Source organism: Canis aureus, chromosome 19 (genome assembly GCF_053574225.1).
Source record: "Canis aureus isolate CA01 chromosome 19, VMU_Caureus_v.1.0, whole genome shotgun sequence".
In the NCBI taxonomy this organism is placed as follows: Eukaryota; Metazoa; Chordata; class Mammalia; order Carnivora; family Canidae; genus Canis; species Canis aureus.
In genome coordinates, this window is record NC_135629.1 from 10,070,591 (window position 1) to 10,089,155 (window position 18,565).

The window sequence follows — 18,565 nt, forward strand, 5'->3', positions numbered from 1 at the left end:
CCTCCTCCTCCTTCCTTTCTATTTCCAGAAGGTCTCCAAGATTATCTGTCCTTCTGTTGAGGTACCTCTCAGGACCAGACTTCTCTGGCCATACCGCCACCTGCCCAGGCCCTCTCTTCTGGACTGAACAAGTCCTGCCTGGTCCTCTTCCCTTCCAGCCCCATGCCTATGCCCACACCCATCTATCCTCCCATCTACTCATCCATCTATCAGTCCACTCATCCATCCACCAATCCACCCATCTACTCATTCACCTACTCACTCACCCATCTACCCATCCATCCACTCACTCCTCCACCCATCCATCTACCCACTAATCCCTCCACTCATCCATCCACTTACTCATCTGTTGACCCACTCACCCCTTCATCCATCCATCCATGCATCCACCCACCCACGCACCCACCCCTCCTGCAATCTGCCCTCAGTGAGCCAAACTCACATTGGTTAGATCATACCTCTGCTTAAGTAACTTTCATGACTCTTCTCTGCCTGCCAGGCATTCTTAGCCCTGGCTGCACATTAGAATCGTATAGAAGATATTTTTTTGAATACCAATACTAAGGCTCTACACCTAGAGATTTTAATTTAATTGTTCTTGGATGGGGCCTGAGTCTTGATGTTTTCTCTCTCTCTCTCTCTTTTTTTTTTAATCTTGGTGTTTTCTTAAAGCTCCTCAGATGATTCTAGTGTGCAGCCCAGGAAGAGAACCCATGTGGTTTAGAGAATAAATTCCAAGCTCATTAGCCCACCTACAGTTAAGCCCTTAATCTGTCTCTCCAGCCTCATGTCCTACCAGGCTTCCCCTAACATATTGGAAGTTCTGGCTCTACTGAGCTACTTATCTATCTTTTATCCCTGGTGCCCTGTGTCTTGTCTACAATTCTCTCTCTCCCCCACGCCTCTGCCTGTTTGAAAAAGTCCTATCTATTCTTCAAGGCCCAGCACAAATGGGTACTTTTCTCATGAGTATCTACTATAGTATCTATACATATACTATATCCATAGTATCTACTATGAGTCAGGCACATTACTGGGTGCTGAATATGGTGCCAGGAACAGAACAGTTCCTCCTTGAAGTAACTTGACGGTGAGGGGTGGGAATGGAAATTCCTTTAAGGAAAATGTTCTCAACCTGAGTGTGTTAGAACACCCAGAGGGCTGGTTCAAACCTTAATGCTGGGCTTACAAATGGGGTGTCTTACTAAATGGCCTGGCCCTGAGAACTTTCATGTCCAACAAGTTCTCAACTGATGCCCATGCTGCTGGCCCGGGTTCCGCAGTCTGAGAACCGATGCCTAAGCGTGTGGTCACAGGTGTGCTCTCTGCAAAGGTACCATGAGGTGAGGCCTAGAGGAAGAGGAGGAGGCAGTAAAGAGAAGGTCTGGGGCTCATGGATTCCAGATGGAGGGAACAGCATGCGTGAAGGCCCCAGGTGGAAGGGCACCTGGCACAAAGGGACTGTGTGCCCGCGATGTGGAGAGCACAGGAGGAGAGCGGTGCCTCCTCCAACCTCTCAAGCAGAACTGACACTCTGCGTGTGATCTCTATTATAGCACTTCATTACCTTCCACCGGGATCCTTTCTTCTGCCTCAGCCACTTGAGAAGGCGCCCCTCCAAGGCACATCTGTGTAACCGTCACCCACGGCCCACCTGAGACCTGATGGAGTAAATGCTGTGGGATTTGGGCTGGGTCATTGAATTTTCATGTTCTAGCCTTTTCTCTAGGCTATAAGTGAAGAAGCAATTTGTTCATTTTTTTTCTGTGGCAGCCTGTCCCTTCCATTTTCTTTAGGTGTTTTCTATCATAACCATCCTGTAACCCAAATTCCCTTCCCCTCAATGCCTGCTGCCTAGATAGATTTTTCAGCTCACTTGGTAGCAGCAAGAAAATTCCTATAAGTCAAAGGCCCCTCCTCACCTGCCCTTCCCAAGCTTAGGAGTTGGGGGTGGGGTGTGGGGCATGGGGGTGCTATGGGTGCCCAGAGGCTGTCAGGGCTGCACTCTCAGCACATCCCTTAGGCTGTGGGAGGATGAGGTGGTCATAGTGAGAGTTAGCAAAATTCCCTTCCTCAGAAACGCTGACGGTGGGTAGCTTGAGTGCATCTGTGATCAGCCCTTGGAGTGGGCTGGGGGACCTTGGAGACCACAACCCTCCCCTCGGGAGGTCCTGTCCTCCTCTTCATGCCTATCCAACATCTCCTTCCCACCCTAGGAAGTGGAGGAAGGAAAGAATCAGGGTTAGAGGGCAAGAACATAGCACAATCCACATGTGGCCACATGAGCTTCCGGGTTTGATTTTGGTCTCTAATTACGCTTCCCTCTTTCTTCCTGGAGAATAGGATGTATATACTCTTTACTGAAGATAACAGAGGGGCCTTTGGGAAAGTGTAGACAAGAAAGGGATATTCCCTCATTTCATTTTTCAGAAACATCCCGTTTCTCAAGCCTTGGGGAACTATGGTGTATAGAACTGTGGTTCTCTGACTTTAGCATAAATCATGTTAAAACTCAGATTACCACCTCTAGGGTTTCTGATTCAGCAGGTCTGGAGTGGGGCTCAAGAATCTGAATTTCTAATAAGATCCCCAGTGATGTGGTTGGTCTGAGGTTGATGTTGCTTCTGGTTCTCACTTTGAGAACCCCTGTTTTAGTGTAACACCCAGCTAAGAGGATGATAAGAATTTATCAGTGGTAACAGGAGAGAGATTTGTCTTGTATGTACTTTACCCAAGCATCCCATTTGGGAAGATGGGTTAACATCCTCCCAAATACAGAACCTGAAACCCTCCAAGCCCCCAGTTTCATTGAGAGACAAAGGCATGTGTTTCCAAGGGTCAGACAGAGGCTGGCCCTGGGAGAGGACAAAGGGGCTTGGCGGGGGGCAGGGAAGGGAAAAGGAAGAGTCCACTTTTTGTTTTTCCACTGCATAGTTTTAGAACTAATATGAGTATTTCAAACACAATTGGTTGAATATTTCTTAGCTCCAGGGAAGGCTGCTTCTGCCCGAAGGGAGTGATGCACATAGCAGATGCCACATGCAATGGGAGAGGAGAATGGGATAGATCTTAGAGCCACGAGACCTGGATTTTGCCCCAATACTGCTCTGGGACCTTGGGGGAATTTCTTCACCACCTGTAACTGTGTTCTAATGAAACTGAACTTGAAAGGGCCCCTTGAGGATCAAAAGAGCTACAGTGGATGACAATGCAGAACACTGTATGGATGACAGTTCCATTGAGGCCAATCTGAGCTGCCTTGGTTTCCACAGAAAGGACCAGTACCTCCTCTCACCTGTGAACTGTTGGTATCTGGTCCTGCATCAGACCAGGCGAGAGAGTCGAGATCATGCCACCCTCAACGACATCTTCATGAACAACGTCATCGTCCGCCTTTCACAGATCAGCGAGGATGTCATCAGACTCTTCAAAAAGGTAGGCAAGCGGGCCACCCCAATATCTGTGCTCAGATATCTCTGCCCCAGGCTGACCATGACACACTGGCAGCCAGGGTGGGATGTAGTTTGGGGACATGAGACCAAGAGGGCAGGTGTGTTGCAGGGTGCAAGGGGCCGAGGGCTGGATGTGGTGTCCCAGACCCTGAGTCTGAGTCCTAGATATGGCTGGTGGTCTTAGCCACTTTAGCCACCACCCTCACAAAAATAAAAATCTCTGCAGGGTTGGCAAGTACTAGATGTACATTGTAGGAACTTTGGAAAAATGGACATGAGCACACACACAAAAATGAAAATCACTGGGAATGTTAACACTCTGTAATAATCAGTTTGGTGCCATAGGGATTTCTTTATATATACATAGGCAAATACATTTTCTGTAAGTTCTCATATTGATGTATTTTCCAGTATACATTTCCCAAATGAGATGAGACCACATATATGATTTTACTGTCTGCTTATGTCACCTAATAAATTATATAACACTGTATTACAAAATTTTCCCGGGTCAATAAATATATTTCTGTACCATTTTTTGATGATTCCATAGTGTTTCGTGATATAGCTTATCCTAATTCATTTAACCAATCTTTTATTGTTGAACACTCATGTTATTTCCATTATTCTATTTTTCCAATTAACACTGTGGTGAGCTTCTTTGTATATATATACTTTTGTCACATTCACTGCTATTATCTTACAGTTGGTTTCTGCAACAAGAATTTTTGGGTCAAAAGCTTGATCATTTTTAAGGCTTTTGACAAAGTACTTGGTTGTTTTCAGAAAAGTTTTAACCCTAAAAATGCCCAGAAGTCAGGAGTGCAGGGAGCAGTCACTTGTATGCACCCTGAGGTCTGTGTGTCCCAACCCCTTGCACAGTGCCTAGCAAAGTAGATGCTGTGGAACTGTTTGTAGACTTGAACTTCCCTCTATGGACCTCAGTTTCCTTCTCTGTAAAATGGGCTAGTCCTCTAGCCTCTGTGAGCCTCATCTTCTGTGTCTATCAAAAGGAGTTAAGATCACCTACTTCCCAGGGCAGTGTGGGGGTTAAAGGAAACTGCGTGTGAAGGAGGGGGAGGTATTATTGAGGGAGTGGCTCAGGGTGTGGTCTCTGGGTCCAGAATTCTTAAATATCTGAGTTCATAATTCTGGTTCCATTGTTTATCAGCTGTGTGTCTTTGGATGTCATTACTTTAACTCTGTGCCTCAGTTTCTTCATTTGTGAGATGGAGATAAAAAGACCCACAGGGCCTTAGGGAGGACTATGGGGACGTTAACCACAAGTAAGGCACAGAGAGTGAGTGTTCAGGAAAGCTGGCCAGCATTGTACCAACCAGTCCATCAGAGTGTTACTAGTAAAATTATTGAGCTCATTTGTTCTTGCCAGGTGCCAATTTTAGGGATTAGGTGCCCTGGGATTGCTAGAAGCATGAGGAAGAGGACAAGTTGATTGGAAATGTAATAATCTGTCTGTGGTCAGTATTTGGATTGTCCACTTTGAGGATGACTTCTTCAGCAGAACTGTAATCACAGGGATCCCTGGGTGGCGCAGCGGTTTGGTGCCTGCCTTTGGCCCAGGGCGCGATCCTGGAGACCTGGGATCGAATCCCACGTCGGGCTCCCGGTGCATGGAGCCTGCTTCTCCCTCTGCCTGTGTCTCTGCCTCTCTCTCTCTCTGTGACTATCATAAATAAATAAAAAATTAAAAAAAAAAAAAAAAAGAACTGTAATCACAGACTCATTCTCTCCCACCACCCAATAGACACTGGGTTCCTCCTGGGGCCGTGTTTATGAAACGTCTAAGTTTAATATTTGTGTAAGCAAACATAATTATGAAGGTAAATACAATGCAATAAAGAATAAAAAACCCACAGCGCTTTGCAAAGCCATACTGGGGTGATTCCAATCACCTGGTCTAGTCACAAGTCCCTGCCTGATGTTGTTGTCACATCTTTTTCCTGGATGGGAGTGACTCGCAGAGAAAGGGTCATCAGGGCTGTTAGGAAATGAAGGGTCTTTTTTCCTGACTGAGGCCTGGGACACGTGAGGTAAATCTTTTCAGTTCTCATTTAGTCTGACAGCAGCGTCACTGGTGATAGAGGTTAACAGGGTAGAAAATAATGAAAAAAGGTCGACAGCTGAGCTTCTGGCTGCCTCGTTACCAGGCCGGTGCCTGCAGAACAAAGGAAGCGACCTGGCCCCTGTGGGCCAGGAGAGAGCTGGGGACGGGCCTGGCTGGTTGATTTAGCACAATGCGATCCCTTTGTGTCACATCAGTTATAGATAATCTGGGCACGGAGGCTGCACTCCTTATGTACTAATAGCTCCCGCAGACCTCAGAACAACAGCGAGGCCAGCCCCTGGTGAGACTGGGGAGGGGATTGTCACTCACCCCATTCTACAGATGAGGAGGTCGAGCCTGCAAACCTGCCAGAGAACCCAGACTTGCCCTCTTTTGGCCCACAGTCATCACCAGCAGGAGGCAGTATGGCTGGGCTTCTGCAGTTTGTCCCAGAGCTGCCCCTCACTGCCTTACGAACCTGAGCGAGTCTCAGAGCCTCAGCTTTTGCATCTGGGAGATGGAGGCTGTGACAGTGTCTGCATCAGGAGGCTGCTCTGAAGAGTGGAGGTAGGCCAAGTGTCCAGCACAGGCCTGGCATCCAGCAGGTGCTCACTAATTGGTGGCTCACCTGTGACCCTGAAGAATGGAGCCCCCCGCCCCGTTCCTGAGCTGGGTCCTAGCACTCGGGTGGGTGTTACTTCACCATACCACCAAGTCATGCTCTGCCCATGCATCTGCAGGACGTGGGAGTAGCTTCCAGGCCAGGTGTCCTTCATGGGCTTGGGTCAGGATGCTCTTTGACTTCATAACTTACCTCCTCGTGATTCTCCAGTTCCCCTTTCATAGTGCATTCTCTTCTTAAGACTGGAGGCAGCACTTCACATTCCACAAGCCATCCTAGGATTCCTGTGGGCTGGTAGAAGAATGCATGCCAGTGGCCCTTGCTTTAAGTGTCAAAGACTCATCATAGCTAAAAGAACTGGATGAGACCTTAGAGGCCATCATAGTTGTCAGGGCTTCTATGGTAACCAACAATAGAAACCCAGCTCCGCAGGCTTGAAGGAGGAAAGGGACTTACTAGATCTCCAGAGCTGAGGCTGGCTCCAGGCCTGGGGGTGCCAGGAGCACAAAAGAACTCCATCTCTCTGCAACTCTGTTCCAATTTTTTCTGTTTTCTAAAATATTTTAGGCATGGGGTGAAGGGCTCTCTCATAGTCTGTCTCCATGTGTGAACCACATGACCCCCTGCAGCTCCCGGCTTATATCCCACCAGCTTCAAAGTCCCATGGGACCAAAAAAAAAAAAAAAAAAAAAAACAAAGTCCCATGGGAAGTGAGAGCACCCTTCTCGCAGAATTGAGTCTCACGGGATCTGGTTGCCCATCCTGGGTCACACTAGCACTCCTGAAGCTGCACCTGTGGGCAGCGAGACGCAGTGCTCTGACTGACCAGGCCTGGAAATATCCCACCCCTGAAGCCGGGTGTGCACTCAGTTCCACCTAACCCACAGGGTCCTCTTACAAGAAAGGAAAGAGGCACCTGGGGGGCTCAGTCAGTTAAGCATCTGACTCTTGATTTGGACTCAGGTCATGATTGCAAGGTTGTAAGATTGAGCTCCATATCAGGCTCTGCTTAAGATTCTCTCTCCTTCTGCTCTTGTCCCCCCACCCCCCACACTTACCTGCTTGCTCTTGCTCTCCCTCTCTTTAAAAAAAAAAAAGAGAAAGGAGAAATAAAACAATAGATGTCCATAGGCCTCTGTTCCTGTCCCTTTATCATCCTCTGCAGGTGTCATTCTCCCTCTGCTAGATTTGCCTCATAAAGGGTCTTTATTACCTCTCAGTATGGCTCATTCCATCTGGGGATAACCATGATCAATAGAAAATTCTCCCCAACGTTGAGATGAAATCTCAGTGTTTATACTTATGGTCCTGGTCACATCTTGAGGGCTGCACAGATCAATCCACATGGACACTTGTCAGTGGCTCGAGGACAGAAATCATGACCACCCAGCCAGGTCTTTGCCACCTCCGGGTAAATATTCCAGGTCCCTTCGGTTTTCCCTTGTGACTTGGCTTTGTGTTTTATCTCCGCCTATGTCATGTCCCAGGCTTCTCCAGCCTGCACAAGTTAATGTTCAGAACCATTCGGAATACTACATGAAGGTTTGACCAGCTAGGAGTAGAGCAGGGCTCTCTAGACACAATATTTCTAATGATGAAACCTGTGCAGGCATTTGCCTTTTTGACCTTAGCCTCATCACATGGTTGGCTCCCTCTGAGCGCCCTGCTTGAATCCCTGGGTGTTTTCTGTTTTTTAATCTATCTTATGAATTCTGCACTTGTGTTTCTTTATATTTGGTCTTTCAGAACTCCATTTTGTTAGACTCTGGTCAAATGGGTTCAGTGTTTTTATTTAGGTGATTTTGCTTTTCTTTTTAAAAATTTTATTTATTTATTCATTCATTCATTCATTAATTCATTCATGAGAGACACACAGAGAGAGGCAGAGACATAGGTAGAGGGAGAAGCAGGCTCCCTGGAGGGAGCCTGATGTAGCACTGGATCCCAGGACCCTGGGATTACAAACTGAGCCAAAGGCAGATGCTCAGCCATTGAGCTACCCAGACATCCCTATTTAAGTGACTTTTCAAGCAGCAATAGGGTAACTCTTCCAAGAGGTCCTAAGTCCTCCTCTGTGGGGGAAGCCTGTTTTATAGCTTCATATCTCCCCCATGTTACTTTCTGCTCTGTGTCAATTCTTTAACCCCATGTTTGATTCTTCTTTGCCTTCTTAGTGAAGAGGTGGAAAGTGGGTCAGAGAATTGAGGATGAGTTCACAGAGTGAGCTTTGAGTTGAGTGTTGTTGAAGGGTGAATAGGAGTCTGCAAGGGGTGCCCGGGTGGCTCAGTTGGTTAAGTGTCTGCCTTTGGCTCAGGTCATGATCTCAGGGTCCTGCGATTGAGCCCCACATAGGGCTCCCTACTCAGTGGGGAGGCCGCTTCTCCTTCTCCCTCTACTGCTACCCCTGCTTGTGCTCTCTTGCTTTCTCATATAAATAAATAAAATCTTAAAAAAAAAAAAAAGAAAAGAAAAAAAGAGTCTGCCAAGTGGGGAAAGAGGTTCAGAGTTCAGTGTTTGGAGAAAGTCAAGAGCACAGTGAGTAGAGTACATGATAGAGGTCCAAGGCAACTCAAAAGGGAGGCCACAAAATGGCAGGCTTCAGCTAATTTGGTTCTTAAGGATATTATGTGTGGCCCTCACTATATTAAGAAAAATTAAAACAATACTAAAATTTGTGGAATTTCACATAAAAATCAGGGCTTTGTGTTTCTCTTCAGAAATAAGAAGCTCTGAGGGGCATGTGAGGGGCTCAGTCAGTTAAGTGTCCAATGCTTGATTTTGGCTCAGGTCATGATCTCAGGGTTGTGAGATTGAGCCCCATGTTGGGCTCCATGCTCAGCAGGAAGTCTGTTGGAGATTCTCTCCCTATCCCTCCTTCCTTTGCCCCATACCACGCACACATTTTCTCTCAAATAATAAATAAATCTTCAAAAAAAAAAAAAAAAGAAAAGAAAAGAAAGAAACTTTGCCAATATCAGATCCATATGGGTTCATACTTGGTAGTAGTTGGTTGGAATTGAGTAGCTGCTGGCCCCTTTAAGCAGGGCACACTGTCCCCACTGTCCCGGGGTCCCTGCTGTTGCCTAGTGTAGCACAACTGGTTGGCTGCTTTATTTTGCTTCCCTGGCCCTTTATGCATTTTAATTTGTGGCTTCATTTTTAAACTTTATCTACCAGTGGTTCACAAATTCTAGCATTAGAAACACCACCTGGAGGTTTTGTTAAACAGATTTCTAGGCCCCATCACCACAGTGTCTGACTCAGTAGGGTGGAGAGAGGCCTGAGAATCTGCATTTCTCACCAGCTCCTTGTTGCTGCTGCTGCTGGTTTTGGGACCACACATGGAGGATGACTTACCTCCTTGTTTTACAGATGAGGAAACTGAGGCCTACCTCTGGTCAGCACAGTCTGGCCCCAAACACAGGTTTTCCACTCCAGCTCCTGTACTGAATCCACTAGCCCCTGCAGAGCCCCAGCGGGGAGGTTCCATCTGCATCCTGCCTGTTCTCCTTTCCTGCCCCTACGGTGTCTGAGATGGGGCCTTGAAGCCCATTCATTCCATTTCAGTCTCAGCCTCCTTAACAATAGCCATCCATTATTCTATGCTCTGATGCCTGCAGAATTTAATTACTTGCCTGGCCGTGAAGTGAATTTGATTGTTGGGAACTGCGGTGTTCTGGAGGAAGCACTAATGAGGAAAGACTCTTAGCTGAGATGAGAAGGCATTTGGGGGGCTTGTGTTTGAAAGCAGCCATTCACTGTGTGGCAATAGGTCTTGGTCTTCAGTGAGCTTTTTCGTTCCCGCCTCGAAGATGTCTGTCGCATTTCATAAATAAATCAGGGCTTTTGTGTCCAATAATTGCCTTGCTTTGTAACCAAGATCAAAAGCACCAATGGCCTTGGATTCAAAGCCAAGTTTATTTTTTACTTCTTGGTTGCAGGAGAGAGTGAGGGTTTGCATGCTGGCAGGTCCAGCTAGGAGGCTTGCATGGAGAGAGAGAGCAAAGTGGGCAAACTGCCAAGGCAATGAGGAAGCTCTTCAGCCAATCTCCACTGGCTACCAGGGAGATGAGGTCGTGAGCATTCACTCTGCTAGTAGAGCCTGCTGGGCTGGTCACCACTGGGCATTCCCAACTCATTCAATAAACACATAATAGTGCTATCATGACCGTAGGTAAACAATAATTATAGACAGCAAACAAACAAAAGAAAAAGTGAGTACTTACTGTGTGCTGGACTCTGGGCTAAGCATTCCATAGATATTTAATTCTTAAAGCCTAAGTACAAGATGCTGTCATCATGCCATTTTACAGATGAAGGAGCCTCATGATGCTGATAAAGATGAGCTGAGATTTGTGTCCATATGTGTCTGACTGGAGCCCATGCTTGGTGGTAGACAGTTGCTAAAGAAGACAGAGAGATGAGTCAGCTACAGTGCCCTCTCTGAGAGATCACACTGTAGAATGGAAACAAAGACAAGCGTGTAGCCATGATTCAAATACAATAAAGAGGGACATTGGTCCAGAGGGAGGAGGACTTCTAACCTGGGCTGGTGGTTGGGGCTCAGGGAAGGTTTTATGCTGGGGATGCAGCATTTGAAGTGGATTTTGAAGGATTAGGATTTATCCCAGTGTGGTTTCCCCAGGAAGCTAACAGAGTGATTATGATGCAGGAGTATATTAGCAAGTACTCTTGGGGATCCCCACCTGCAGAAGGAAAGGAAGGAAAGCAAGAGTCAGTGAATGGAGAAGTTGGGCTACGGTGTAGTCACTACTAAAGCCTCAGTTGACTCCTTGGGGGACTTCTGAAGCTGGAGTGTTCCTTCTGAGTTCTCCTGAGTAGGGTGAGGAGACTGGGCCTTTATACCTTCTTATTGCTCCCAGAAGGGGGCATGATCTTGAGCAGATACCTCTTTAAAGCAGTTCCAAAGAGGGCCGACAGCTGTGATGTCTGCCAACAGCACTCGAAGCTAGGGAACTAAGTACTCTGTTCCTGAAAGGGACTTGGGTGGCTCATCACTGTGTCCCAAAGATATGCAGGGATTTGAGAAAAGTCAGACACAGGAATCCAGACCAAAGCAAAAGCTGGTGGACAGAAATGTCTAGGTCCTGTATCATGAACAGGTAGGTTAGTGTTGCTGTTCAGTACAGTAGTTAGGGCTGCAGACAGACTCTCTGACTCAATCCCTCTTCTGCCATTTTCTGACCATGTGAGCTCAGCCTAATCTTGATTTTCTGAGTTTTGTCATTTTCAAGATGAAGCTAATAATAACCTCCTTCATGGGGTTGTTGTAAGGGTTGAAAAAGATGATATAGAGCCACTACCTGGTACACAGTAAGCAATCAATAAATATTAGCTATTATTAGGATAGTTACTGGGATTTTGAGAGAACATAGTGAGACTTAAGTTTAGAGATGGAATGAAGGAATATTTTATTCAGGGTGCATAGGTTAAATAAAGGGTCAGAAATAAGAAAATATGCTCTGGAAGCTACTCACTGATTAGTTCTAAATCATAGTGGCCTTTTCTCTTCTTTTATAACCTCTTACTTCTTTTTCTTGCCTAATTATATTGGCTAGGACTCCCATCTTGTACAGTGTGAAGAGAAATGGGAGAGAAGTAGTATTCTTAACTTTTATTTTTTAATTTTTAGAAAAGATTATTTATTTTAGAGAGAGTGCACATGTGTAAGCAAGCAAGTGGGAGGAAGGGCAAAAGAGCAGATAGAGTCCTGAAGCAGACTCCCTGCGGAGTGCTGAGCCTGATGTGGGGCTTGATCCAAGAACCCTGAGATCATGACTTGAGTCAAAATCAAGAGTAAGGCCCTTTAACCGACTGAACCACCCAGGGGCCCTGGTATTCTTGACTTTTAAAAGGCATACTTCTGACTTTTCACAGTTTTGTTTTACGACAAAAACTCTTAGCAAATCAGAAAAAATAGGAATGTCCTTAGTCTGATAAAGGATATTTACCAAAAACCAACAGCAAATATCATACTTACTGCTGAAGAGAATTCAGCAAGATGGCTGGTTATAGAAATTAATAGTGTTCCTGTGTGTCAGCTATGTCCAATTAGAAAATATAATTTAAAAAGTACATACATTAGAAAATAAGAATAATTGAAAATTAATGCCATTAATGCTACAAGTTAGCTGCATCCTAGAAGTTTTAATGAGTGATACTTTCATGGTCATGCAGATATAAATATTTCATAATTTCCATGGCAACTTCTTCTTTGACCCATGAATTATTCAGAATTATATTTATTTTAGTTCCAAAGGTTTTTTTTTTTAAAGCTTTGTACTTTTAATTTCTAACTTTACTGCTGTGTGATAGAAAAATAAGGTCTATAGGTTATATTTTTTTATTTTTGTTGAAGTGTTTGCCTTATCAGATATTGAGATTTCCTCTAAAGTGATAGCAAAACAGGCAATACTAGAGCAGTATTAGGTAAGCTGACTAATTAGACAAAACCGAACCCTTTGCAAATGAGAGCACAGTATGTGACAGTGGTGCGATATGGGTTGGTCAGGGGGTAGGGTAGACTGTTCAGAAATAGAGTGAATTCCACTGGTTGTCATTTTGGGGGTTATTTTTAGGAAATGATCTTACACATACACACACATATTTTTTAATATAGAAAAATAAGACCTCTACCTTAGTTCACAAAGATATATTCTAGATAGATTAAAGCACTAAAACAAAAAAGGCAAATCTTTGAAACTATGGAAGAAAATGTAGGAGGTTATATTTAAAACCTTGGTGGTAGGAAAAGAAACATAAAAAGGAATGTTTCTTCTGCTAAAAAGAACCTAGAAAAACACAACTGGAAAGAAAAATACTGATAAATGCCATTTTACAAAAATAAAAAAGTCTTCCTATAATAACAAATAAATAAACAGAAAACAAAATGAGACCCAGTTTGACTCCCATTAGATGGGTAGGGCAATCCTAGGTGCTGACAAGAATGTGGAGCAACAGGGGCTCTCATAATCTCCGAGTAAACATGCAAATTGGTCCAGCCCCTTTGAAAAACAATTGGGCAGTATCTAGCAACAGTGAAGGCAGATGTACATACCCTATGCTCCAGCAATTCCACTTCTGAGTATAATCTAAAAATATTCTAGTCTCTCTCTCTCTCTCTCTCTCTCTCTCTCTCACACACACACACACACATACACAGAGTGACCTTGTATGAGGACGTTTGCTACAGTACTGTTTATAGTAAAGAAACCAAGAAAAATCACCCAAATGTTCATCATGAAAGGGATGGCTAAATAAGCTACAGCCATACAATGGAATAGCGTACAATCCTTAAGAAGAAGGAACTGGATCTATATGTATCAGTATGGATAAAACTTGAAAATGCAATGTTGGTGAAAAAAGCAAGGAAAGCTATGATGTTTTAAACAAGTTAAAACAGAAGGTAATGGTTTGTATTGATTATATTGTTAGACACCTGTGTGACTTGAAGCTATGCAAAGATGGGCTATGTAAGAAGACATACTAGCTGCAAAGTAGCAGTTGAGGAATAAGGGTGTAAGAAAGAGGAAGAAGAATGCTTCGTTTGTATCTGAATATTGTAACATTTTGCTTTCTAAGAGCAGTTTTGAAGCCAAAATGGAAAAATCCAATTTGGATGGCATGTTCATGAGCATTTGTTACTGTTCTCTCTGCTCTTCTGTATGTTTGAAATATTGGAGAACTGAAATTAAGGGGAGAGGGGGAAAGAAAGACCAGTTGGAGACAGATGAAGAAGCCCTTGGATGTCAAAATGAAAAGTTGGGCTTTATTTTCTAGACATTGGAGAACCACTGAAAACTCTTGCATAGGGAATGACATAATCAGAGCCAAGTTTAAGGATGATTAATTTGGTGTGTTTAATAGCTTTGAAAGAGAGGTGCTGAACTCAGGGAGCGCAGTTACATGTTATTACAGATACACGCTAATACACAGACTAGTGGGGAAGGGTAGTAGGAGCCTGGATCAGGGAGGGTAATATGGGAATAGAAACGAAGGAAGGAATGGATAGGCAAGTAGAGAGGTGGATGGGTGGTGGGCTCATGGGTAGATGGATAGATGGATAGATGAATGAATAGTTGGGTAGATGAGTAGATTGATGGATGGGTGAATAGGTACAAAAGTGGTGAATAGAAAGGTACAGACATTTTTTCAAAGAATTTATTTATTTGTTTATTTGTTTTAGAGAGATGGAGAGGCGGGGGAGGAGCAGAGAGAGAGGGACAAGCAGACTCTGCACTGAAGCAGACAAGCAGGCTCTGCAGAGCCTGTCACAGGGCTCAATCCCATGACCCTGAGGTCACGAGCTGAACCGAAATCAAGAGTCGGATGCTTAACTGACTGAACCACCAGGTTCCCTGGATACAGACATTTTTGAAGTGCCAGTGCAATCCTTCTGACATCTCGTTCACAGACAATGCAAATGAAATAGAAGATCTGATGATGAAATGACAAGGAGGTTAAAGTGAGGTCTTGGGTCAGTGACGCAGCAGTAATGAATGATTAATAATGTTTTGATTCCAACAAATAAGCCTGGCAACATTTGTATTCACCTTGAAGATCATGTAGAGAGGGGAAAAAACAGCTCAAAACTCAGTGGCTTTGGGTTTTCATAGATACTGGTTCTTCAGGAAGATAGCTTTGTCATGCTCTCCAGGACAGACTGCCCTTCTCTCTCTCCAAATTTTTCTCTCCTTATCTCTAAGAGATTCATGGCAAAAAAAGAAATGTAGGCTGACATCAGGGACATAGTCCAGAAAGACTACTCCTGAGTATGCTCTGCCTCCACAGAGACTCAGGCCAGCATTCCACTGCATCTCCTTCTGCCTTGACCTGGAGGCCAGGGGAGGACAGGGACTTGGTCACGGATAACAAAAGATTCTGTAAAATGGCACTCGGCACTGTGTGTTATCTGATATTTACGATGATCTAAAGCAGAGCCTTGTAAATGTCAGTGTGCTTTTTATACTAAAGGCAGAGGAGTATCCATGTTTTATAATTATTTTGGAATGTTTGGGGAAAAAAATTCTGAAGGCACAGAGAGTGCAAACTCTCTCAGTGGAGGCAGCAGAGTGGAATGGTTGGGGGACTCCCATCTCCCAGCGCTATGGTCTTGGGCAAATTACCCTCCCTCAGCTCCTGTGTCTTAATCTCTAAAGTGTGTGGGTGGGTGGGGTAATTAATGATGGTGCCTCCCATAGAGGGCTCATATTAGGCATAAGTGAGGTATCATCTGTAAAGCAGGTATCATTGGGCCTGGCACATGCTGTGAGATCAATGAACATAGCTATTATTGTTGTCATTATCTACACCGACAAATATTACCAGTAGTAATAGTAATTATTACTAACAATGATGACGGTGAGTATTGATAATAATAATACTTAGTATTACTACTAGAGATCCAGAAACTCCTAGCCTGTCAGGTCACTTGTTCTCATAGTCATTCCAAGGTATGCTTGGACTTCCTTACGCCTGTTATTATAAGCATTTCTGAAAATGGAGGCCCTCGGTGCAAACAGCATCCCAGAGAGATGCTGGGAGTGATTACATGGGGAGAATGGAGATATTGCCGGGCTCCTGAGTGTGCATCGGTGGGGCTCACCACTGCCAAGAACCTCTGATGAGTGGTCCCCAGGCCTTTCTGCTTTCTGCAGTCTCATCCCAGCCCCAGCAACAAGGGGAAGAGTTCAGGGCTCCAGTGTGCATTCCAGCCTCTTGCACGACATGCAGATGACAGCATTTGGAGCCACAGCAACAGGAGACATAGAAGTGTGGGAAGGGGAGGAAAAGCAGGGAGGTGTCCAGGAGCAGGGAAGGGAAGATGATGGGGGAGAGGGGAAGAGTAACGAGGGTTCAGATGGAAGGTGGAGCAGAGACTAGGCTATGGATGATGTTTGGGGACAAGGGGCCGTGACATGGCAGGATGCCCACAGCCCAGTTATTGGCAAGCTAGGACACAGCTGGGAGTAACAGCCAGCTAGCTGTCCAAACTGCTGTTTCCAGGGATAAGCTGACCTTCCAGGACAAACTGGAGAAGCCCCATCCCTCTGAGACACGCCTTTTGAGCCTTTGCTTGGGAAATAAGAGCATAATTGCTCTGGGAGATGGCCAGTGGTACATATATCATATGTTTAAATAGGGAACATCTGTGGGTCTCAAGTTTTGTTATTTGTTCAGAAAACAAGCAGGAGTGTGGAAACACAGTGGGATTTAGAACTAAAGGAGAGAAAAAATTTTGTTTTATTTAGTTTTGTGTGTTTCTTATTGTTTGCTTAGAACCCCATGAGCTGTCCCCAAAGATTAGCCCAACATAAGAACATGTAGTAGAGCAAAGAGAGACCACCCTTGCTAGAGTAGTGCCTGTCGAGGTGGAAGAGAGGCCTCATGGATAACTGAGAGTTGAAAAAGCCTCACTGGTCCCAGTGCTTTAACATTTCCTGCTTTAACATTTTCTTGAGGATTGTTTAGAATGGTCTCGTTTTAGAGAAGTGGAGGGAGTCTTTTCATTAAAATCTGACATTTTAGGATGGTATTATTTTTCTAGATGCAAAGGGTGACTTTAGCATTGGAAATGACCCACCTGTTAGTTTGCTCTTTAAAAATAGAACTTCTCAAAAAATATAGCTCATAAAGTCCCAGAACCTATAGTAACAGTTCTGAGGGTTTCCCTCCAAGAGCATGATTAGCCCTGCATTGAAAAATAAATCAATCACCCATGGCAAGGTTTTCACAGAGCAAAGAAATTGATTTCACTCAGGAACTGTTGTGTCAAAGATTTTTTTTGCCAGCTGATCCCATGTTGACATGATGTGTGGGGTTTTTTTGTTTGTTTTTTTAAAGAAAAAGGAAAGAGATTCAAAGATGACCACCTTTTATTCCTTTCTGGTTTCCTATTGCTTCTGCGTGTTAGCTCATAAACAGACATTTATAGAGCTCCTCTGTATGCAAGTCTTTGTGATCAGAACTATGGGGAGCCACAGTCCCAGCCTTTAAGCAGCTTCTGCTCTGATTGGTTGGAATTGGTCCTTTTGCAGGAACTGTTTGAAAGCTTGTGCTTGGTGGAGGGTTTTCAGAAGGCTCTCTTACTCTGTGGGCATGCTGGTATATGCAGACCAGTGTATCTGGTGCAAGTACTGATTATATCAGTAGTCTTTCACGTCAGCAAAAATGACAACTTACTGGATCCTCTAAACTGCAAGTCCAGAGGTAACATCTTATTTAGGCTTCACTTGATCCAGGACACAGATTCTGTTGTCAAAGACTCCGCTCTCCTTATGGTGGGCAAGACGACTGACTACAGGCAGCCCAAGATGCCTGACATCCTAGCTTAGCAACCCCAGAGGAGAGAGGATCTGAGAATATGGTTGTTAGAAAGCTCCTGGGGAAGACTCTCATTGGCCCAGCCTGGAATATATTTCTATCTCTGACCCAGTCACTAGATACAAGGTGCTGGAGCACTCTGGTCAGACTGTGTCCCCGTGACTGATGGACCATCCTGTATGACTATGTAAGCGCAGGGTCAGTCCCACCATGTCTCATCTCCTGTTATCAGAAGAAGGAGAAAGAGAAAAATGAGAGGTGGTCATCATGGCTGATTTATTTCTTGCAAGGCAGGTGGGCCAAGAAGGACCAGGCTAAGGAGAAGTAGGTCTGCCCGCAAGTGGAAGCAAGGGCCAGGGACGTAGATTCCTGCATAGGCGGTGAGAAAGTACATTGGCCAGGCAGGTGGTGTCCTGACAGAGGGTACACCCTCCTTCATACCTTCTTTGTGTCCTGGACTCATTTCTCTTACAGCATTGCAATGGCTTCTTTCATCTGTGTGCCTGCGTCTCCTGCAAGGCCCTGCAGAAGCAGACCATAGAAAGGCATTACAAATGCCATCTTTGGAGTCCATTGAGCCAAGAGCTGAATTCTGGCTCTGCCATTTTCCAGCTGTGCAACCTCGGGCAAGTCTCTCAACCCTTCTGATCCTCGAGCCCTCATCTGTCAAGTGGGCATAATAATGGCACCTACCTTCAAGGTTTAATTAGATAATGTATGGAAGTGACTTTGGACAGTATTCAGCAAATGGAAAGCACTTCATGAATGGTAGTTGCAGTTGATAAAACAGGGACCACGTCACATTCAGCTTTCTGTCTTTGGTACCTAGTCAAAGCTGGTATCTAGTAAGTATTAAAAAACTGCTTGTATAGATTGAATTGAAGCTAGGTGAGGAGTTGGCCACAGAGGTACAAGAGGAGGTAGTGCAGGCAGGAGGATGAGTACAGGGGGCTCGGAGAATCCACAACAGACAATGGTGTTGGGGTCTGAGGGAAAGCCAGGCGGTTGGGTTTCAGGAACCAGACTCTTCAGTGGCTCTCAAGTGTCAGGATAGGAGTAAGGCACTTTTTAGAAGGCACTCTC

General features: G+C 44.9%; 1 protein-coding gene across 6 annotated transcripts in view; it reads left to right on the forward strand.

The window, feature by feature from the left end:
- Nucleotides 1-18,565, forward strand: part of SRGAP3 (SLIT-ROBO Rho GTPase activating protein 3) — a 252,413-nt gene that overhangs the window by 137,219 nt on the left and 96,629 nt on the right. For all 6 annotated transcript variants that reach the window (XR_013357452.1, XM_077857962.1, XM_077857963.1 and 3 more), the window contains exon 3: nucleotides 3,273-3,435. Coding sequence is in view for 5 of the 6 variants with exons in the window: in XM_077857962.1 (XP_077714088.1) it covers nucleotides 3,273-3,435 (163 nt within the window). In the remaining variant the exon portion in view is untranslated. The remainder of the gene's footprint in view (nucleotides 1-3,272; nucleotides 3,436-18,565) is intronic.